This window comes from Anguilla anguilla, chromosome 17 (assembly GCF_013347855.1).
Source record: "Anguilla anguilla isolate fAngAng1 chromosome 17, fAngAng1.pri, whole genome shotgun sequence".
Lineage (NCBI taxonomy): Eukaryota > Metazoa > Chordata > Actinopteri > Anguilliformes > Anguillidae > Anguilla > Anguilla anguilla.
Window position 1 is genome coordinate 4,340,137 of NC_049217.1, and position 23,708 is coordinate 4,363,844.

The 23,708-nt window shown below is 45.8% G+C and overlaps 1 protein-coding gene across 2 annotated transcripts in view; it reads right to left on the reverse strand.

The window, feature by feature from the left end:
- The window catches only part of LOC118216018 (potassium voltage-gated channel subfamily H member 6-like), a 44,706-nt gene extending 22,848 nt beyond the window's left edge, over nucleotides 1–21,858 (reverse strand). Inside the window, exons 1-6 of one of the 2 annotated variants that reach the window (XM_035397017.1) lie at nucleotides 21,812–21,858; nucleotides 15,644–15,874; nucleotides 11,472–11,624; nucleotides 10,838–10,947; nucleotides 9,045–9,333; nucleotides 6,585–6,760 (exon numbers count right to left, since the gene is read on the reverse strand). In XM_035397017.1, coding sequence (XP_035252908.1) covers nucleotides 6,585–6,760; nucleotides 9,045–9,333; nucleotides 10,838–10,947; nucleotides 11,472–11,624; nucleotides 15,644–15,860 — 945 coding nt within the window. In that variant the 5' untranslated portion in view covers nucleotides 15,861–15,874; nucleotides 21,812–21,858. Of the gene's footprint in view, nucleotides 1–6,584; nucleotides 6,761–9,044; nucleotides 9,334–10,837; nucleotides 10,948–11,471; nucleotides 11,625–15,643; nucleotides 15,875–20,606; nucleotides 21,165–21,811 lie in introns of those variants that run through there. The other variant, XM_035397016.1, reaches the window with a different exon arrangement.
- Between the last annotated feature and the right edge of the window lie 1,850 nt (nucleotides 21,859–23,708).

Consider the following 23,708-nt stretch of genomic DNA (forward strand, 5'->3'; position numbering starts at 1 on the left):
CAATCTGCACTGGCAACCAGGAGCACACACACACACACACGGACATGGACACACACACACACACACACACACACACGGACACAGACAGACACACAGACACACACACACACACACACACACACACACACACACGGACATGGACACAGACACACACACACAGACACACACATGGACGCACGGACATACACACTCACACATGGACACATGGACACACACACACACACGCACATACACGCACACACAGACATTACATTACATTACAGGCATTTGGCAGACGCTCGTATCCAGAGCGACGTACAACAAAGTGTATAACCATAACCAGGAACAAGTGTGTCGAAAACCCTAGAGAGAAGTACCGTTCCAAGGGCAGGGAACAACCGCATAGTTAAACTTGTAGGTTTAACTGATTAACATTAACACAAATGAGAAGAGCAACAGAAACCTAACACAAGGAACAGTCAGCACACAGGGAAAAGTTTAAATCTAATGCGGTATGTATTTAGCAAATGAAAGCAGATACTTAGCCAACTCTAGCGGGATGGATTTCGGCAGTTCTACGCACCTGGACGAATTATACACAAACCTACACATACACACACACGCACACACACACACAAACGCAAACATCACATTCAGTTACCAGATGTTCTTACACAGAGCAACTGACAATATCGGAGAACACAGGCGCATTCACCTGATTAATACGAGCAATAGTCCTAAACCTGACTGACAACACTCCCAGACCAGTGGCCGTACACGCAACATCAATAAAGCACTAAGACAATATAACTATGCTAATCAAGAACCAAAGTACAAATCGTTAATAAATACAGGTTTTATCTATAACAATCTCTAAGAACACAAACAAAAAACCCTTCGAATACCATATTAACACAAATTAATTCAAAAGGATGGAGCACTGGGGGGCGGGAGGGGGTCCAAGATGCTGTCTAAAGAATTGGGCCTTCAGTCAGAGCTGGAAGACAGCCAGTAGTTCTGGTGTCCTGACCACAATGAGAAGTCGATTCCACCACTGGAGGGTCAGAACAGCCATCATGAGTGGGTGGTGCGAGAAGCCCGGGAGGGCGATAGCCCGTCACTCTGAGACTGTCAGGTGAGATCTGGGGTGCAGGGTTTGAATACTGATTGACAGGTATGGTGAAGCTGTGCCATTCACTGCCCCGTAGTCTAGTACCGAGGTTATAAACTTGGTGCGGGGCTGTAACAGGCAGCCGGTGAAGTGAAGTGAGGAGGGGTACGACACGAGCACGCTCGGGGAAGATTGGAGACAAAAGCAGCTGCCTTCTGAATCAGCTGCTGAGGTTTAGCGACACAGGGTCTCTCACTCACTCACTCACTCACTCACTCACTCACTCACTCACTCACTCACTCACTCACTCACTCACTCACTCACTCACTCACTCACTCACTCACTCACTCACTCACTCACTCACTCACTCACTCACTCACTCACTCACACACTCACTCACACACTCACACACTCACACACTCACACACTCACACACTCACTCACACTCACACACACACAAATCCAAATCAATTTTAAAATCAGGAGATCAGAATTCTCGGTAATTTACAAAGTAGTTTCAAGCTGATACCTACAGTATATTTTACACTCATATTTTTAAACTCAGCATATTGCTTCCACATACAGGCCACTGACTATACAATAATAAACAAGATCGACAAGTCCCTTTATAAAAGGTAAAAAAAAGTAAAAGAATTCTGCTTTATAATATATGTCAATATTCCCATGTAAATTACGTGGGTATTTTAATACTACAGCAGTATTTTAATATACCAATATGTTACCAAATGTAACACCTGTGACAACCAAACAAGTATAATTTTCTTTACCCAGTGAATCAAACCTAACATTCTCTGTTTGGAATCTCAAACAAAACGTACGCAGGTTGTTGTCGTTTCCATTCAAGCAACAGGCAATTTAGACCTTGAACACAAGTAGTGTGGACTCCAGCAATCAAACTCCTTTTCCCACTTAAGGGCCAAAAACACGAAAAGCCAGCAAACCGTGGTCCTCCAGGGCTGGTGTCAGATGCCCCCAATCTATATATCACGGCAATGCAACTGATAAAAAAAAATATTCAGAATGTAACCTCCATGACAGTCCACTGACTTGAGAGAACTTGAACAACCTTGACAAAGACAATGATGTAACAACAGCAGCAAAACCAAACCCATTGCACTGAATCACTTTTCTGGTATTGTAGCAGAGCAACGTCACTGCGGCCACATCCTGGGAGGCAGGGGGGTGGGGTGGGGGGGGTGGGGGGGGGGGGGGGGGTTGGGCATGCAGGTGTGAACAGGAGAGAGAAGGGGGGGAGGGAGTGGCAGAGATGGAAAGGATACTCACAGGTTTAATTTTCTGTTTGAAGCTCATGGCGAGACGTGACTCTGGGGGGGAGTGGGAGTGCACTGACAGAGGGAGAGAGATCACGCTGATAAACTCCGCCCTCTTTCTCCCCTCTCCTGCCGACCCCTCCCCCCCCCCCCCCCCCCCCCCCGCCCGCCATCCACCCAGCCCCCCGCGAGCGCACGCATACATACACGCAAGCGCACAGCACGCACCCTAAGCCCAAGACATGGGACACCACAGCCCACAAGCCCAACTCGCACACACACACCCGCTAACTCAAATATACATGTACCCGCTAACTCAAATAGACACGTACCCGCTAACTCAAATAGACACGCATCCTCCAGCTCAAACGTACGCACACCCGCTAACTCAGACGAGACGAGCAAGAAACTCAAACTCAAACATAAACGTGTCCTAAAACAAACTTGGACAAACTGCCACAAACATGTATACCACCATTCACACGTTATTTCTTCGATGGCACAGACACATGCACACACACACACACTTTTGCACAGGTTCCTACCACAAGATGAAAGAGACCCACACAGCACACCATGACTCCTCTGCACTGTCCCAGAGTCTTACACCAAGAGAAGAGGAACAACGCGTTGGCAGCACTGCACAAAACACGCAGGGCTTAGCGATCAATACGGCCTATCAGAGCCATGCTGGAGTTTCACACCAGGAACAAGGCAAATGCACCCACCCCCTCCGGACTCCCTGTACCCTGGAGACCCAGCCGGGAAAAACCATCCAGGCATCCACTGCTAAGTCCCTACACCCTGTCAGGATCATTCTCTTAGCATCCACGCTAAGGCACTGTAGACTTTCAGACTGACTCTGTTAGCATCCACGCTAAGTCACAGTAGACTTTCAGGCAGACTCTGTTAGCATCTATGCAAAGTCACACTACACTTTCAGGCTGACTCTGCTAGCCTCCACGCTAAGCCCTTCTATGCTTCCGCTGTTAACCTCCATGCAAATGTTTGTTTCTCTTCCGTAAATACTATTGCACAGCCTGTCACACAATGTGTTCCATGTTATGGAGACTAATCGATGACAGAGCAATCAATATCTTTTCTCTTTGCGAAGCACCAATCGAAATACAATTATACAAGTGGGAATAACATACTTCAAATAAGTATTTAATGCTTCATTTGAAAACAAAATAATTTACTAACGATTTCTGAGTGCTGAAAAAGTGCTCAAAGTTGAAGAGTAATAGAAGAGTAAAATCAGGTAACTGAAGCAGTGGTTCCCAGCCCTGCTCCCAGAGATCGACCGTCCGATAGGTTTGCACGCCAACCCTAACAAAGCACACCTCATCCAACAGCTATTGATCTCATTGAGCTGCTAATTAGTAGAATCAGGTGCGCCAAATTAGGGTTGAAATGAAGACCTGCGGTACAGTAGATCCGCAGGCACAGGGCTGGGCAGCCCTGACGTAAGCGGTCCGTCAGAGGAGACCGGAAGACACGGGAGAGCGGAGAGGCAGCTGAGTGCAGGACGGGCCCCTGCGCTGAACTCCGCTAACTCCGCTGCTGCCCTTCACTTCCATTAGGCCCGGATGCCAAGGTCAGGGCCTCGGCCAGTGCCAGTCACCCAGAGGACGGTCAATATTGCGCCGCTGCGCCGCCCTGGCATCGCGTTTCGTAACCGCCCCCCCCACGCTGCCGGGGACCCGCCATGCACCTCGGCGCCAGGAGGGGGCGCTGCGGCGACGCCACTCCAAACCCGAAACCGAACGTAACTGCGATTGTGTTAAGACGGATGTGCGGTGTTTAATTCGGACGGTGCCAGTGCTGACTGCAGCCGGCAGCCCTGCTGAGAGATGCACCATAGAGGACACCGCCAGAGATGGGACGATGCGCAACAGTGACCCACACTGGCCAATCAGGCGCAGGTTCAGCTGGTAAGCTGCACATTAAGTCTCTTCCTCTGACTCATATCTGTGTAAACCTGACTTGCATGCTCTGGTGTGATTAAAAAGTCTTAGCTGACATCACATGCTTGTGGTTGCTTGCCCTCTCCCGAGCAGAAGCTGTGGTGAGGCACTGATAAAAGAAATAAAGAAATTACAAATTGGCGAAAAAACATTTTGAAAAGATAATTCTGGTCTAAAGCTTATTCGCATCTTGGACAGAAAATCTATGGAGAACACTCCAGAGATATCTTAGAGCCCAGGCCAGATATTCAACATCTAATTACTGTAAATTATCATTCCTTTTGGGCCATTGGAAGTACCACTGACCACATACAAATGACATTATAAATAAAAAATGAGAATAACATCAACCAATTGCATACACAGACACAAAAACGATACACAAGTTGCTTCCAGTGATGTCAATGTGTGAAATATCCCAGTCTGACTGCAAACTAACATGGTAGAGCATACTGTCAGTGAAGGAGTTGGTGTCACCTAGTTGTACACACACCTGGCCACGACACCAGGACACGGAACACAATACCACTGTTCCACACTCCTGTCGTTCCATAATCTACACTGCACACCACACTCTACTCTCTATACTCCACACCACACTCCCATACTACACTCTACACTCCATTCCACACTCTACACGGCACACCATGCTTCATTGCACGCTTTACACTCCATACTACACTCTAGACTCCATACTACACTCTACGCTCCATTCCACAACCTCCACTCTGCCCCACACCTCCCTCTACATTCCAAACCATACTCTACACACCACACTCCATACCACTCTCTACACACCACACTCCACAGCACACTTCACACACTGTTCACTTTATATTCCCATCAGCTCACATTCACTGACAAGGGCAGGTAACGGAATGAGGCAATTAATTTGATTTTTAAAGTGATATGTTCATCCAATAGATCAGTTGGATATGAAGACAGCATTCAGGGAGATCCAAGCTTCTGAGAATGAGGTACATACAGAAGAATTAGTGCTTGTTGTCAGCCTCATGACTGTAATGAAAATACTTGTATAAATTCAAATTAAAACATTTAATGCTCCGTCCACCAGATGGCATTATCTGGTCCTTAACCTTATCTTTTCTTAGCAACAGTTTCATATTGCAGTCTGCCATTATTTCACTGCAATGCAATTTCAGACAGCTGTGTGACAATTTCTTTAAGAGCACTATGTGCAACAAGATTTATGGAATCTGTGAGAAACGATGTGAGAAGATGTGGAGATGAGAAAGGAAGGAATCCCAGGGAGAAGACAAAAGAAGAAAGAGAAGGAAAGAGATGAAGAAAGAATAGAGCAGCGGACGAAGAGAGTAATAAAGTTAAACACAGGAAACCAGACCCCCACCATATTACAGCTGAAAAATTCTGTCCAATGAAGAAGAACCACCCTACTGAAAGATGATGCTGGACCACCCCCCTCCAAAGTCCCAAATGAAGACATCCATGCGGCTTGTCTAACTACACCCCACTGAGGCCCCCAAGACCCCAACAGCATAAAATAAGATAATAATAATAATAATAATAATAATATTATTATTATTATTATTGTTCCGTGTGAGGGCCCTGGGGTAGAGGATGGATTTTTCCACTGGTAGGAGGAGCAGGCCGGGCCCTATGCGCATATGGTGAGGGCGAGCGTCAATAAGACACTCTCTCCCTTTCCGCCACCGCCTACAGCAGGTGGGGATCCATCGGCCCGCGTGCGGACAGCTGCTCAGGGGGAGACGCGCGGCGCCCGCGCTAATGCACCGCCCCAATGTCAAAGCGCTCGCTCGGGAAATGATTTCTGTTAGCGCTCGTCGGCGATTGAGCGCCTCTCTGCGCGTGAAATGGAAAAGCGCGCAGAGGTCAGGGCATCGCTGCGGCCTGTGATGTCACCTCCCCTCGCTGCGCATTCATAAAGCTCGGGCGTCGCCCTTCCACACACAGGCGCGCACGCACACGCTACACGTGTACGCACACACAACGCACACACATACGCACTCTACACATGGCCCTTCATGACCCAACGAGAAGACCAATCCTATCGAATAGCACAACTCAAACAGACATTGAGAAAATACCACGGCTGTCCTTTGCCACTGGGCAGCAACACGCAGCAACGTCTGCGTTTGCGCACGTGCTCTCCTTATCCCTCATGAAGGGGCCGGGCCCCCCCCCCGTAGCCACACCTGCCCGGCCCGCTGGGGGCGGAGCTTCCAGGCGCCCTACCTGCGTGACCTTCTCCGTGACGTTGTGCGTGCGGTCCTTCAGCTTGCTGGGGGCGATGATCTCGATGTGGGTGGGGGAGGGCGGGGGCAGGAGCGTCACCTGCGGGATCCGGCCCACCGTCCGGTACTTCATCAGGTCCGAGTCCGATGTGGAGTTCAGCAGACTGGGCCTCAGATCTGCAGACAGGCCCAAAGCATAGGTCAGGGCTCAGGGGTCACAGGTCACAGGTCACAGGTCGGGGGGTGGTCCACATCTAGTCGCCTTGAACAAGTTCCTGAGGTAAATGTCTCGTACAATGGTTTAAATTGCAGTTTTGTTGAAACCATCATCAGTTAAACTTGGGATAGCCACAGCTTTCTAGCTCCCAATTGTATTTGAGTGTACGGTCATGTTGTGTCTCATAAAAGACATTTTACAGACAGCATATGGATAAATGACAGCTGAATTGGACACCTCAACTCAGTGCAACATATAGAACATAACAGAAACAGCAATTCCTTTTGCTCTAACAGACACCTCCTGTTAGACTACCATCGGTCTATAAAACACAGTCATTTTCTCTCAGTTGTCCTCATTTAATTAAAGACCATTAAGTAGCCCGTTTGAATTTCTGTCAAACGTTCACGGGGTATCGAGCTGATGACGCCACCACGGAAACGCCATGGTTACTGAGTGGATCATTCCCCTGATTTCCCAGCTATTCCCTCCTCCTTAATGAAGCCTGCCCGCTGCCGCAGCTAATGAAAGGTGCAAATAAGGAGTCGGCTGATTGTAATGGTTTTCCCGAAATAGCCTGACCTCCCCCCCCTCCTGACCATTTTGTGGCTCCAGTCATTGTTCCAGTCAGTGGCTGGGCTAGTGGGTCTCTAACAACCAGCTTTTCATGCGAAGCTTTTCAACACAATGAACACTGTTCAGTTTTCAAATGTAATGTTCACATCAGAATCAAAGTTCATTAATGATACATTCATTTTAAATACTTAATGTTAATAATGATTCTTTTCTTCAGGCTGGAATCCTTCCCATGCATTCAAGAACATTTTTCTTTGGTCCTCATTTTAAGGTTTCTTTACGTCTTGCACGATTGAATCGCAAATCACAGAAGTCCTACAGTACTGACATTATGTGTAATGAGTTCCATATCTGAGGCCTTTTAGCTGTAGTTAAATTTCTTGAATTTATTCTTGGCACGTTGGTTCTGATCCACATCACTGAGCACACCAGCTCCTGATCAGAAAACTTGACGTTTTCCATTTTCCCTGATTGTGTTCAATTCTTTCCACATATCTTGGTCTTGTACTTGTGTCATCACTGATTGCTCTTGCTAACTATCTGGGCCTGGTTGTACGGTTACTTTGTTGCATCGATACTTGCATGGATACCGTTCACAGCTGGACATGCTGTGTTCAGAATGTGTCATGTACTTAAAGATTGAATGATTAAAATTTAAAAACTGTAATTTGTCCATGAGGACTGCAGAAGGGTGCAGGATAAATGGATGGACAGATGTATAGACAGACAGACAGACAGATGGATGGGTAGACAGACAGACGAACAGACACAGACAGACAGATAGACAGATGGACGGATGGGCAGACAAACAGACAGATGCTCACAGACAGATGCTCACAGACAGATGGACCGACAGACGGACACACAGACAGAGAGACAGATGCTCACAGACAGATGGACCGACAGACGGACACACAGACAGATGCTCACAGACAGATGGATGGACGGACAGACAGGCAGATAGACAGACAGATGGATAGATGGGCAGACAGACAGATAGACAGACAGACAGACAGATGGATAGATGGGCAGACAGACAGACAGACAGAGGGACACACAGACAGATAGACAGATGCTCACAGACATGGATGGACGGATAGACAGATAGACAGACAGATAGACAGACAGATGGATAGATGGGCGGACAGACAGACAGACAGACAGATGGGCGGACAGACAGATGCTCACAGACAGATGGATGGACGGACAGACAGACAGACAGACAGACAGATGGGCGGACAGACAGACAGATGCTCACAGACAGATGGATGGACGGACAGACAGACAGACAGATGCTCACAGACAGATGGATGGACGGACAGACAGACAGACAGATGCTCACAGACAGACGGACAGACAGACAGACAGACAGACAGACAGATGCTCACAGACAGATGGATGGACGGACAGACAGACAGAGAGACAGACAGACAGATGGGCGGACAGACAGACAGACAGACAGATGGATGGACGGACAGACAGACAGACAGATGCTCACAGACAGACAGACAGACAGACAGACAGATGCTCACAGACAGACAGACAGACAGACAGACAGATGGGCGGACAGACAGATGCTCACAGACAGATGGACGGACAGACAGACAGACAGACAGACAGACAGACAGACAGACAGACAGATGGGCGGACAGACAGACAGATGCTCACAGCTGTTGGCTCGGCCTCCCCAGTCGGCCCTCATGCCGTCGATGTCGTCCAGCGAGGACGCCCGGCGGAGCGACCGGACGCTGTCATGTGACCGGCTGCGGGAGAGGACCCCGGGACGGGGCGCCTGTGGGTCCAGCCGGTCCTGGAAGCAGGGGAGCCGTTTGGGGGAAGAGTGGTCCACGGGCTGGGGGTCCCGGTCCTGCTCTATCAAGGCCTCCGTCTCAGACTGCATGCAGCTCTCCTTGGACGGGATGCGGAACTCCTTCAGCGGCACCTCCTCACTGTTGGGCTGAGAGAGGAGCGTGTCCAGGAGTCATCGGACAGCCTACGTATTAGCATTACTGCAAGAAGCAGGTTGATGCATTCTATTTTCATTAAACAGTGCTGTCATACCGAGACACAGCCTATTGGTAGGCAGAAATGCAACCTACGAAACAAGGTTTGGGCCTGTGGCCTTTTGATGGAGATGGAGAGCGGTGTGTGTGTGTGAGACAGAGAGCAGTGTGAGACAGAAAACTGTGCGGCAGGCAAAAAAACTGTCTGCATGACAGAGAAGTGTGTGTGAGACAGAGAGAGAGAACAGTGTGTGTGGCAAAGAACAGTGTGTCTGACAGACAGAACAGTAAGCATTTCAAAGAACAGTGTGTGACAGAAAACAGTGTGTGTGTGTGTGTGTGTGACAGACAAAGAGCAGTGTGTGACAATGAGTAAAAAACCCAAAACAACCACACCCACTGATAAATAATCTGTTATTGATAGATAATACACTGCTGCCATGTTTAATATGAATATTGCTAAATAAAACATGTGTCAATAGCCGCAATAGGATTGTGAAGATATGCAAATGTATATGATTTCAGTGTATTATATTTTGCAAATTAAACTCAAAAGCATCAATTTTGCTAACTGAGCCTTCTGTTGCGGACTCACATCGTGCTCTGAAAACCTTATTTGGCAGTTCCTTCAAAGTTAACTCAACCCATCTGTATGCAGCGCATCAAGTGAAAATAAGATTTTCGCAGATGAAAAGACATTTCCATTCGTTTCCATTGCCGCGATAGCTTTTTCCCATACAGTCAAAGCAATAAACGGTTGCTTGATGCTTTCCCACATGTTAGTCTGCAGCTTTTAACGAGCAGAGAATGTGGCTTTATAATGAGTCTTGGACATCTGAATCTATCGTAGTCCTGAGGGGTGGATTTTGACATAATACAAGTGTCTTGGATGACAAAAACATGTTGAAGTGAAAATATTTATTTTGATATTACTTTATTTTTATGAAATGTTCCTTGTAGTGTAGGTTTCAGCACAGTAGGATATATATGGTCTTTAAGCTTAAGACCCTACAGGGGACAAAGATTAATTGACAGGTCGGTTAAAACAACGACACCCGGCCTTGCACTGCTACAAGGACTGACTGGGGTGCCATGACAACGCTTTCTGAGCGGTTAGCGACGAATGCGCTTTTAGCAATGTTCATACTTCTGACCGACGTTGTTACTTTGTTGGCATAGTTAAGATAAAGCCAAAATACTTACAGAAAACAAATGTGCATTTATAATATTTACAGCTGACAAAATGAGCAATACCGAAATTAGCTAAATTTAGACAAAATGAGCAATTCCACTAAGACCATGCTACATTGTCACCAAAATATGACCTCCGGTGTTTGTAATTTAAGTCCGGTCAGGTATTTGCGACTGAAGTTCCAGTTTTAGTGACTGAACTTTCAGTATTAATAGCCCGAAGTTCGGGTGTGAGCGCGGCTGTAGCTGAAGACAACCCTTGCTCACCTGCAGCAGGTCGACCACCACGCCCTCAAACTGCTCCTTGGAGACGGAGGGCCGCCGCAGGGCCACCGCCCGCAGAGAGGGCAGCTTCAGCCTCAGCCTGCGGCTCTGACCTGAAGCACAATACCGCCATGTTACACTCAGGCAGAGACACACGCGCACACGTACGTACAGAGACACACACGCACGCACACGTACGTACAGAGACACACATGCACGCACACGTACGTACAGAGACACACACGCACGCACACGTATGTACAGAGACACAAGCACACGTACGTACAGAGACACACAAGCACACGTACGTACAGAGACACACACGCACACGTACGTACAGAGACACACAAAGGCACATGCAGACAGACAGACATACATTCACGCGCAAATACACGTACACACATATGGACATATATGAACACACTCATACACAAAAACACAAACCAAAAAAGCGAAAACACGCAGAAACCCTCATTTGCACAACCACCCCCACACACACACTCACTCGCAGACACACGCACGCACACACACACAAATGCACACACACACACACACTCACACACACACACACACACACACACACGCACACACACACACACACACACACACACACAAACACACACACAAACACACACACCTGCCCTAATCCACCCCTGAGTCAGTCTCTTCTGGAAGCTCCCCTTCTTGTTTGGAGATTCGAGCAGCTCCTGGAAGTTGAGAATGAACATGATGACCACGCCCACCTCATTCTTCACGGGGACCACATCCACCAAGCAGGGCAGGCAGGTACCTGAGAGAGACAGAGTCACAGAGTTACCTCTTATAACACACACACACACACACACACGCACGCACGCGCATGCACACACACACACACAGCACTGGGCCCTGTCCTTTGCCTGCAGCAGTAGTCCAGGGTCTACAGCTTGTATTGCAGTTATTAAATCCTGCAGTGTGTTTCTTTCTGACCTTTACCCATGATCAGATGATGACAGAACCTGGTACTCAGTTCGTATTCTCATTTCGATCCTTTTGGCTTCAGCTAATTAACAACACCGATTTAATATTATATATTAACAGCCTTGGTTTACAGTTATAGATTAATAATACCAGGATACAGATGTATATAGATCAATAACACCAGGTTACAGAGTTTGCAGTAAAGATTATATTATAACACCGAGCCCTCTGCAGTTCATTGAACCGTACCACAGGAGATAAACTGACCAACCCAGATCATGGAATGCTGTCATATTCAGTTGCAAGGCCTTTACCATCTTAAGCTCCTGTTTCAACCACTTTGCATTCTGTTTGGAGAAGCCTTTCAAACAGCAATAAAGTTTCACATGCAGGGTATTTACAAGAAAGGGATTTATGAGGACATGCGTGGCTGAGCTCCAGCCAATCAGGAGCGAGGAGAGGCAGAGAGAGGCAGGCGAGGACAGACAGAGACCCTGATTGGAGGATGAATCAGAGCTCATTGGAGGATGAGTCAGAGAGAAACGTGGAGAGAGAGAGGCAGGGAGAGAGACAGAGATCGGGAGTTTGTTGGCAATACTATGCCAATGTGAGGTCATGCCAATAAAGCATATTTGAATTTGATAGCCCTGCTAACCAGCAATAAATCAAATTATGCAAATAAACAAAAACACAAAACACAAAGTTCACTAATTTGCTATCAGACCCTAAAATTACTATATTCCAGCAGAGTATCTCTTGTCTGTCAAAGATAGAAATGCAGAGACAGGTCCTGACCAAATACAGACCCAGTGAGCACACGCTTGCAATTGAAAATTGCATACAAATACTCATGGTTACCAAAATAAGAACAGATATGTGGTCACTATAAGACAGGAGAGGAGGAGAGAGGGATGCACTTCCTTCTAAACTGCACAAAACTGCACAAAATACTCAAAAATGTGTGATCCTACTAGGAAAAGGACCAACAGCCCCAACTACGGCACAATATAATTCAGCCTACCATGACCGGAGTGACCATCTTAACATATACAGGAGATTAAAAAATATATATTTATGTTGATTTAACACTGACATTGTTATTGTTACTGCGTTGTTTACGTTTTGAGTGTTCACTGTCATTATTATTTTAGTGTACATATGTATTTTAATTGATTTCTGCATGCTCTGAGAGATACAGAGAGAGAGAGAGAGAGAGAGAGAGAGAGAGAAAATCCACCTAGCTCAGAGAATTCAACCAAACACAATTATAATGAAACAAAAAGAAAAATATTTGACCTATTAGAAAGAAATGACAAAAACTCAAAATGAACTTAATTGCTATTTGGCCCTAAACAGACTGTATATCATGGCTGACTACCTGACCATGGTGACAGATAGCAAACAGAGAAAAACATTGACAATGTACAGACTCAGTGAGCACAGCCAGGCCAACACAGGCAGACCTGGCTGTCCAGAGAGGACAGACTGTGCTCACACTGCAGTCAAGGAGTGGTTGAGACAGAGCTACACTTCCTCACAACATGTGGAAAATACCTGGACATAAGGGAAAATTTCTACCAGAAATTCACAAAAATATGCTCTGAATTTCAAACTCTAAATGACCACCAAAAGCTCCCCTATTTATTAGGAGAACACAAAAAATGCACCGGACTAGCGGCAAATTACATCACAGCTTGCCATAAACAGAGGGACAACCAGTGAGCCTATTTGGGTAAGCCTATATGTCTGTAAACTGTATGTCCATGTATATGTTCATGTGTTCAATGGTGTATGTTCTTTATATGTTCTTTTCTGTGCTTTGGCAACATAAGTTGTATCTTGTCATTGCCAATAAAGCATTTTGAATTGAAATTGAATTGAATTGAGAGAGAGAGAGAGAGAGAGAGATACAGAGAGAGACAGACAGAGAGATACAGAGGGACTGAGGTCAGATATTTGAGGCTTTCAAATCCAGACTGACAAAGCAAGCGAGGAACTTCAAATGCGGCAGACCCAGCAGGTACTCCAGCCGCAGACGGGGCTCTCTCTACGCCCCCCCCCCCCCCCTCCCCGGGCCTCCTTCCCGGCAGACAGGACACCTGCGCGGCGCGTCCAGGAGCGCGATGTGCCCGGCGCGCGCGCTCGCGAGCTGACGCGTCGCAGCCGGGAAGATCGGATACGGCGCAGGAAAACTAGCCGAGCGCCGATCCCGGCCCGAGAGCGGGCCGACCGCTTTGAGGGTCGCAGATTAGAGGAGAGCGGGGCTCTCCTTCGGAGGCTGGCTCTGCCCGTCTGTTAACAAACTCTATAAATAGCCCTTCCTCCTGGGGGGGGAGCTGGGGGGGTCTGTGGTACGTACAGGCTCCAGCCTCCTCCCCCTATGCAAGGACCTTTAAAGCTGATACTAGTGTTAAATCACCCGGAACACAGGCCCTGCTCACCCAACTTGATAGTAATTAATTGGTGATAACTGTAATGAGCTTATTTGATGTCGGGAAAGCGTATTGAAGTGTGTGACGTGGTATTAGTGGTTGGTTTGACCTCCCTGACCACACATGCGCATGTTTGTGCATGTGCGCGCGCACACACACACACACACACACACACACACACAAAATGGTCCATTTACCTATAACCATAAAAATGTCAAACAACATGAGAGAGTATTGCAGCCTCGGAGATAACAGATGTAAAAATAGCCGTGATTACCAGTAACCACATCCCGGGTTGTTTCTACATCCCTGATGAACTTACTTACGTTTGTTGTCTTTTTGTGTAATTGTGTGTGTGTGTTTGCGTATGAGAGAGAGGTGGAGAGAGAAAGAGACAGAGAGGAAGAGAGGTGGAGAGAGAGAAATATCCACCCACACAGGTTGGCTAAGACTGTGATATACAGTATATACACATGGATGTCAGCATCTCCTTGTCTTCCTCTGACTTGCACTGGCTTTCAGTGTCTCCATATAAGACATCACAGGCCCAGAAACCCAGTGGGAAAAAATAAACAATAAGACACAGGAAGCACTGAGGAAAATTATGCCAGAGTGTAAAGCTGCTGCTCAAAACAGTCTTTCACTCTCAGACTTTGTAGGTGGATAATGAGGCAACGTGACCAGATCAATATGCATCCCATGGCTCTCTTATTTTGCCACTTCCACCAAATGCAATAGAGTTCATCCCTACCTCTGACCACTGTCCCACGTATTTAAGTGAGCTGCCATGTTTGTGAACCCAAACTATGGGAAACGTGAGAGAATCAAGCCGTGTTCTGTGGAAGAGAGGGTATTGATACTGTAGAGGGAGGCAGTAATGATGCTGGGGTGGGTTTGGGGGGGAGTGGTTTCACAGGGTGAGGTCTGCGGGTGTGGTTTTGTAAGGCAGGGGAACTGGAGGACAGGGTCTGGTAGTTTAGTCCCTGGGGTGGAGGGTGGGGTCTGGGGGAGTGGCTTCCAGGGCAGGGGGCGGGGTCTGGGGGAGTGGCTTCCAGGGCAGGGGGCAGGGTCTGGGGAGTGGTTTCCAGGGCAGGGGGCGGGGTCTGGGGGAGTGGCTTCCAGGGCAGGGGGCGGGGTCTGGGGAGTGGTTTCCAGGGCAGGGGGCGGGGTCTGGGGGAGTGGGTTCCGGGGCAGGGGGCGGGGTCTGGGGGAGTGGTTTCCAGGGCAGGGGGCGGGGTCTGGGGGAGTGGCTTCCAGGGCAGGGGGCGGGGTCTGGGGGAGTGGCTTCCAGGGCAGGGGGCGGGGTCTGGGGGAGTGGCTTCCAGGGCAGGGGGCGGGGTCTGGGGGTGGTGGTTTCCAGGGCAGGGGGCGGGGTCTGGGGTTGTGCTCTCACAGAGGAGGAGGCGGGCCTCATTACCTTCCTTGGCGTAGTACAGGATCTCCACCTGGCGCTCCTCGGAGCCCAGCAGCGCCTGTGCCAGCTGTGCCAGGGCGCTCTTCGTGGTGCCCGGCCCCGCCAGGAAGGGGCATGTGCATGGCTGCTGCATGATCTCCGCCCGCGAGAAGCCGAACATCTGGCAGAAGCCCTCGTTGCAGAAGATGATCCCGCACTGCTGGGTCTGAGCGTTGGCCATGATGAACTTACGATCTGAGGAGCAAGATGAGGTGCACCACACGAATCAGACAGAGAGAGAGAGAGGGAGAGAGAGAGAGAGAGAGAGAGAGGAGCAAGCAGAGGTAGAGACAGAGAGGTAGGGAAAGAGAGAGAGCTCAACAGCGACAGAGACAGAGAGTTAGAGACAGAAAGAGAAAGGTAGCCAGCGAGAGTGAGAGAGAGAGAGAGAGAGAGAGAGAGAGAGAGAGAGAGGAGCCCATGGCTCAAACTGCCCTGTATTCTGGATGAGCCAGACAGCTACAGATGTGTTCACCCCCACCTCCCCCCTAAAGCAAATAGTTTGTAGACAGGCCTTCTCTTTGGCAGTGGGAGTCTTTTTTGGGTATGGCTGTAGGAGCTTTGTACATTTACATGTTAGATGTTTTTCCTATGCCTCCACGCAAATTTGCCCAAGCTCCATGTCGCCCTACTCATCCAGCCGCTCGGTTTGGAAGGGCGGCCAGATCTCACAAGTTTCCAGGGTGCACCATACGGTTCACGTTTCGTTAAAGTGAAATTAATAATGTTCCCGGGAAGGGTCAAAGCTCTGCTTATACCCTTCTCCGTGCGGCTTTTTATCTCTGACAACTTCCTCCTAACAACTTTGTCTCTGACAACTTCCTCCTAACAACTTTGTCTCTGACAACTTCCTCCTAACAACTTCGTCTCTGACAACTTCCTCCTAACAACTTTGTCTCTGACAACTTCCTCCTAACAACTTTGTCTCTGACAACTTCCTCCTAACAACTTTGTCTCTGACAACTTCCTCCTAGCAACTTTGTCTCTGACAACTTCCTCCTAACAACTTCCTCTCCTTCCACAGGTGGTTCCTCGGTCTTCGAGACCGCGTGATCTGAACCGCTGTGTCAGCTGACCCCTCACAAAAGACAATGATATTTATTCTGCTGTCATGTAATTGAACACAGGTGGATTCTAAATCGGTATAGGTGGACCTTGCTAGCACATTTACTATAATGTACTCCCTCACAAAAATGAGATGGGTTCAAAATTAGCTTGACTAGAAGCCCGAAATGCTGTGCATCTGGTGCTTGTTTTTAACATGTAACAATGCTAACTGCATTCTCCCATAAAAAACAAACCTGGCCAATTTTAGGTAGTTAACACAAAGAGGTGAACGCTTCTCAGTTAAGTCGTGTTCAGGTTATTATTTTTAATATAATTCTGAAGACATCAAAGTAATTTCATTTTGTTATTTTTGGAGAGTTACTCCATATAGGAGTATTAAAAATCTGATTTAAATATAATTTAGTTTGACTTCGCAACAAAGCAATATGAGAAATGATGGAGGGTGAAATTTTTCTGAAGGCACTGCACATACAGACTACATCGAAAACAAGCCCTAAAAAGAAAAATCTAAAGTCTCCAGTCTATGATGTTAGACTAACACCAAATCATACATTCATAGATACAAACACACAAACAACTAATCACACACACTGACAGACAGACAGACACACACAAACACCTAATCACACACTCATAGATGCAGACAGACAAATGTCTAATCATACAACTCAACACAATTGCAGTAACACATAATAACATACATTTACAGATAAAAATGCACAAAAATGCACAGGACACAAACAGACGCATACACATAATTCATCACTCCAGTGAACTGAGAACACCATTCACTGCAGAGCACAATGTACTACACAAATGCACACCACTTTCTGTCTCATCTCCAGTAGCTACAGCTACCCATGGGGCCAACAACCAATCAGGAAAAGGGAACTGAATGAATGCGGTTAGGTTAACGTCCGTGACATATATTTAAATATCTTGTAAATTACATGCGATTGAACGCATAAACAGGGACAGAAGATAAGGGACGACAGGCAAACCAGACGCGGCACTGTGTGCGTTCATACAGCCATCCCAGGCATCGGCAGGGCCTCCTCTTCAAAGAGCAGCGTCAGACCGATCCCCGCAGACGCACGTTACTGAGCCGGCCCTATCTCCGTCTGATAGCCAGCACCCGCTGCTGCTGCTCAAATCAAATCAGAGGGGTAAAAAAACTCACACCGACACTACCGTACGCCGCAGAGACTCGAAGCAATGTCACTCTGACCAAGATGGTCGAAAAACATCTTTGCTTTGACAAGACTACGCACGTCAAACATCGTGGCGGCGTTAACAATCAACAGATGAAAAAAACAAAGCCAATCAAAGGGGATGCGAAACACGAACTGTAATAACCGAAGAAGGTCATAAATGAGCGTCTTTTTTAACTTTGATCTTTCGGATTGGACAAGTATGCAAGAGCGCTGTGATTTCTGCGTTGCAGAAGTGTGCCGGCGTGTGTCACACACTAAATAAAGCACATCCGCTCGCCCGGTGGGACTGCGAGCCGCTCCAGCGTGATACCGACGCAGAAAGCTCTGATAAAACAGCCAGCTGTTTCCAATCACCACAGAGCCCGAACGTCACGGGGAAGAAGGGGCTCAGATACGGGCAGGAGCTTGTTTCGCCATTAAAATAACATTAAAATGGCATCTCAGACTTTACCACCCAACCGGGCTGAAACAATTATTTGAAACACTTTTACTACAGTTAATTTTTGGCACATGGGTGACCGTTTTAAAAGAAGCAAAATTGCTCACTGTATATATATATATATATATATAATACACATAGTGAGCTCCATAATGTTTGGGACAAAGACATTTTTTCTGGATTTGGCTCTGTACTGTAAGTTGTGTAAGTCGCTCTGGATAAGAGCGTCTGCTAAATGCCTGTAATGTAATGTAATGTACTCCACAATTTTAAATTGTCAATCAAACAATGCACATTTGGTTAAAGTCCAGATTCTCAGCTCTCAGATTCTCAGGTTGTTTTAATGCATTTTGGCTTCATCGTGTAGAAATAACATCACTTTTTATACATTGCTCCCTCCCTTTCAGGACACCATTATATTACATTATGTTTTGGTCAAATGGCATTATAGGTGTGACTGAAATGGCTGTTACTGTTCACCCCATGATTTAAAAAAAAACACCTGTCTGGCAGATCAGTAACACTCTTCCAAAGGCAGGTGTGGATATGTCAGTGACTACTGTCCGCAGAAGACTTAAACACAACTACAGAGGCTATACTGCAAGAGGCAAGCCACAATAACAAGATGGCTAGGTTACAGTTGGCCAATATGTACATAAAAGAGCCTGCAGAGTTCTGGAAAAAGGTATTGTGGACATAAAAGGCCAAGATTTCCTTGCATCAGAGTGATGGCAAGAGAAAAGTACGGAAAAAGGGAACCACCCAAATGCAAAAGGCACCACTCAAGATCCAAAGCACACCCCCCTCATCTGTGAAGCATGGTGGTGGAGGTGTTAAGGTTTTGGGCATGTATGGTTGCCACAGATACTGGCTCACTTGTCCTCATTGACTCATTGGACGGTGCTTCATCCTACAGCAAGACAATGATTCCAAACATACTGCTAAAGCAACGAAGGAGTTCTTCCAAGCCAAAACTGGAAAATTCTTGACTGGTCAAGTCAGTCACCGAATCAGAATCCAATTGAACATGCGTTTCATGTGCTGAAGAGGAAACAAAGCGCAACTAGCCTCCAAAACAACCAGAAGCTGAAGACGGCTGCAGTACAGGCCTGGCAGTGCATCCCCAGAAAAGATACTCAGCACCTGGTGATGTCTATGAGTCACAGATTTCAAGCAGTAATTGCATGCAAAGGATATGCCACACAGTAAGACTACTTTCATTTACATAGCATTAATACATCCCAAACATTATGGTACAGTAAAATGGCAGGGCTATGTATAAAAAGTGCCATGATTTCTACATGGAGAAACCAGCTTATTCAACAACAACAACAAAATAAAACCCTCAAATAAAAGCTGAGAATGTGCATTTTTCCTGCGTGTGAATTGTTAGATTACAAATCTAATAATTATGTAATCTAACAATCAAGGGGAAAAAAATACGTCCTTGTCCCAAACATTCTGCGACTCACTGTATATTGACATCGACATTCCATATTTGTGTAATACTTTTTTGTGAGATAAATCATGAAAACATAAGTCCGAAATATATTTCATTGTGTAAGGGAAGAGCATGCCTATAACGTTTATTCCAGCGGTTTAAATAAAGCGGAAAGGGTTTCTAATCAAACTTAAATCTAACCTGTATTTAACCAGTATTTCAGTAACATTACAACAGGTGCACTAACTTTTAAGGTACTTGGAGTGCCATGTTTATAATTATGTAATCACCTGGATGCTTATTTAAAAGTTTTAAAGAGACGTTTTACACACACACGCACCCACACTCACGCACACACACATGCTAAATACAATTTGTAGCCTGCGTGTATCTCTTACTGTGTGCAGCTTATTGTTCGTTTTTACAACATACAAGTCCTAATAGGGCGCAAGTGCATTCGCAGGACCATGCTTACGTACATGCTGAGAAGGCTGGTTTCATGATTGTTTTGCTAAACAATAACTTCCAACAAAATTGTTTCGTATTTTTAGAAAACCACGGCTACCAAACAGATAATATAATCGTTTTGTTATATAATTTCACAAGACTTTCGTCGTATTATCAAAGAAAGCGTTCATTAAAGGATTTTCAGGAACACTGACTGACCAATGTCCGTGCAATGGAGTCATATTAAATCGCAAATTTATTAAGCTTTAATATATGTTATCAAATAATTGCATACAAAAGAAAAAAGTGTCTACTTACTTTGACCGTCGAATTTCCTGATAATGGTGTCCAGGTACGTGTTCTGGTGCGCTACATGACCCCGTCTGACAGGCATTTTGAATACAGGCTGGCTTTTTCAACGCATTTACAGTACCTCGCCACTTTGTTCTTACGAAAACGGTTTATCTAACGGAATGGGCTAAAATGGACAAACATACTGGAAAGACAAGCTAGCTGCGATACGGAGCCTTGACCGACAGCGACTGTCACACAGCAGCAAAGCAGTCTGGTTGCCACGGCAATAGTAAAACGCCGAGTCCTCTCGCCAGCGATCTGGAATAAAACTGTGGTATTGCAGAGCCGTCAGAGACGGAGTCAGTCTTAAGAGCTTGTCTGTATCACAGGCAGGGTTAAAGGGGGAAAATACTGCGTTTATGTTATGAGGAAAAAGTGGGAGGAGGCTAAGAAAGATGAAACCATCATCACTACCGAAAAGACGATGAAGAAAAATAAAACTCCGAAGTCAAGCAAAGTAGTACGGACACGGGTTAAGATGTTGTGCCACAGGTCATCATGGAAGACGCCCCTGTTCGTTGATGTCGGCTTCACTAGGAATGGGTTGCCTGAATGGGACAGATTCGTTTTTTATGAAGACAACATTAAATAAACGTGGGGAAAGTGACTTCGCATTAACACATTGTTCCACTCTGATGAAAGATGTGTCACATTTGGAACTTTTTAAATAACGGAATTTAGTTGATTATATTTTGTGCTCTTTATTATGTTGAGTGTTTTTGCTTATATTTGCGATTTCAACAAGGAATCCATAATCCAGGTTCATATTTAGGGATAACCTGGCCAATGCAACATTTTGAAACAAAATCTTTATGTTGTCAGGAAAGACATGACAAGTTAATGAGGCGCAAGGATCTTGACTGAGGCTTTTGCAATTGTGACTGTTCACATCACACCATTTGATTTGAAAGTAACTGACCCAAAAATGTACGTAAGACTGAAGATACAATATTTATGCTTTAAACGTGACTGAACAACAGGTTGAAGTTGGGAATATGTATTTACGCCCATCAAATATTGTTAAATGCTGCACAGCCACTGATGTATTTGAAAACAGTATCTGTGGTAGTACATGGTGATGTACGAACAAAATTAGCAGATATTTTCATTTCTATATTTATGCTCTTTTTGTTTTTTTAAATAACGCCAACAGGGGGGACAACACATACCTGGCAACCGAATTGGAAAGCCCTCAGCAGGCTCCTGCCTTTGACAGAGAGCAGAGCCGTCCTCCGTGCCACTCACCTCACATCTCAACAAACAATTCACCGCTCCAAATAGACCGCATTTCCACAGGCCTCTGTTTCGCGCTTAATTCTTCTATTTTATAGACTGCTGATTGGATTTAAGCCAGGGTCATATGGAGTTCTCTGACTTAAACATTGTTAACAGGAACACATGGTTTGATTTAATGCCCCTGTTTTATAATGACGACAAACCCCTTGTGTTTATCCCTGTCGGTTAGAGCAACAACTCCCTATAAACAACTGATGTCATTCTCCTTTGTCGGGAGTGCGTCAAAATATTTTATTCCCAAATCCCCTGTAAACTTTGTCTCCCCCCTGTTTTTCAAACCAGAACGGTAGCCTGATCACTTTGAACATATAATCTGACAGGTATGTAGACGCGGTTGAAATGGCGCCCAAACGAACAGCTACTTTTAACGGGTGAATGCTGACAGGCAGCAGAGGAGACCGTGGGAAAGATAAGAAAACGGAGAACGGAATACTCCCCCGAACACCGACAAAGGAAAATCTGAGAGGCCCGCAGATAATGCATTCTTGAAAACTCGAACAGACAATACGTTCAGCACCTCCGCGACATCTGCTACAAGTTCAGTCACAAACAGGAGAGGCTGTTAACAGGAGAGGGAGGGGGGCGAGAGACAGAGAGAGAGATGGAGTGAGGGAAGGAGAGATAGAGAATTGGAGACAGATGTTTTTTCGACGAGGGGGTCCATCTCCTTATATTTTCATTCTTCCTCTTTGGGCTGCAGTGACAGTCAGATAAAGGTGAGGGCCACACGCGAGATAAGCACAGCCTGCAACTCCCACGGCCTGAGCTGCCATTTGACAGACGTGGAGCCAGTCGATACATCACGAAACCTCTTTTATCCCGTTATCTCAGTGATCACTATGGGCATACACACGTCATGGCAGTTAGACAATCTCACTGCATTAGCCAGTCATGTTCTTTTTATTTATTCTTTTCTTCAATTTGTTATCGTGTGCTGAGATTGTCTTCAAAATTAATTAGGTTTTTATTAAAATGATTTCAAAATAAATTTCAGATTCTCCAACATGGAAAGTATTCCAATTTCTGCTTGAGATAATTTTTATTCTGGTTGTTCATTAGATCTTAGAATTTTAAAAGCCACTGAAATGCAGACCCACAATTAAAATTTCAATTTATCAGTCACATTCATGTGCAATTACATCGTCTTTGTTCATATCTAGAGGCAATATCAGGTCCATGGAAGAATCCTGCATTTTGTGTCTTTTCTTAAAGCAATTTTCACTTCTGTTTTACACCCAAAGGGGTCAAATATGAGCACAATCCATTTCTATTTCAAATGTATCAATTATAAATTAAAACTGAAGAGAAGTAGAAGGAATTTTGGAGCAATTCAGGTAATTTTATTTTGTAATGGAGTAAACTACTTCTTTGCCACATACAAAAATGTGTCTGATAGTAGAGCATATTCTTTTTATCCAAGTCAATTCAAGGTATTGTTCATTATGCAAATTCATAATAATTCCATTTAATTATCCCTTCATATACAGTAACCTTTAAGGATTTTGTGGTCAGATTACTGCATGGCACATTGGGGTTTACATTTGAATATGATTCATAACAGGATTCTTCAACCAGTTCTTCCTGGGGATCAGATTCCATTCATATGGACCAAATATTTAGACAGGAACAGGATGTATAGCATCATTTGTGCAAACAAACTAGATGCTGTTGTGAGCTATGCATATATATTACTTATTATTCTATAGCTAGTTGATGTATGCTGCCACTGTATAGCAGCAGGTCTGGACATCGTTACCATTTTTAATGCAT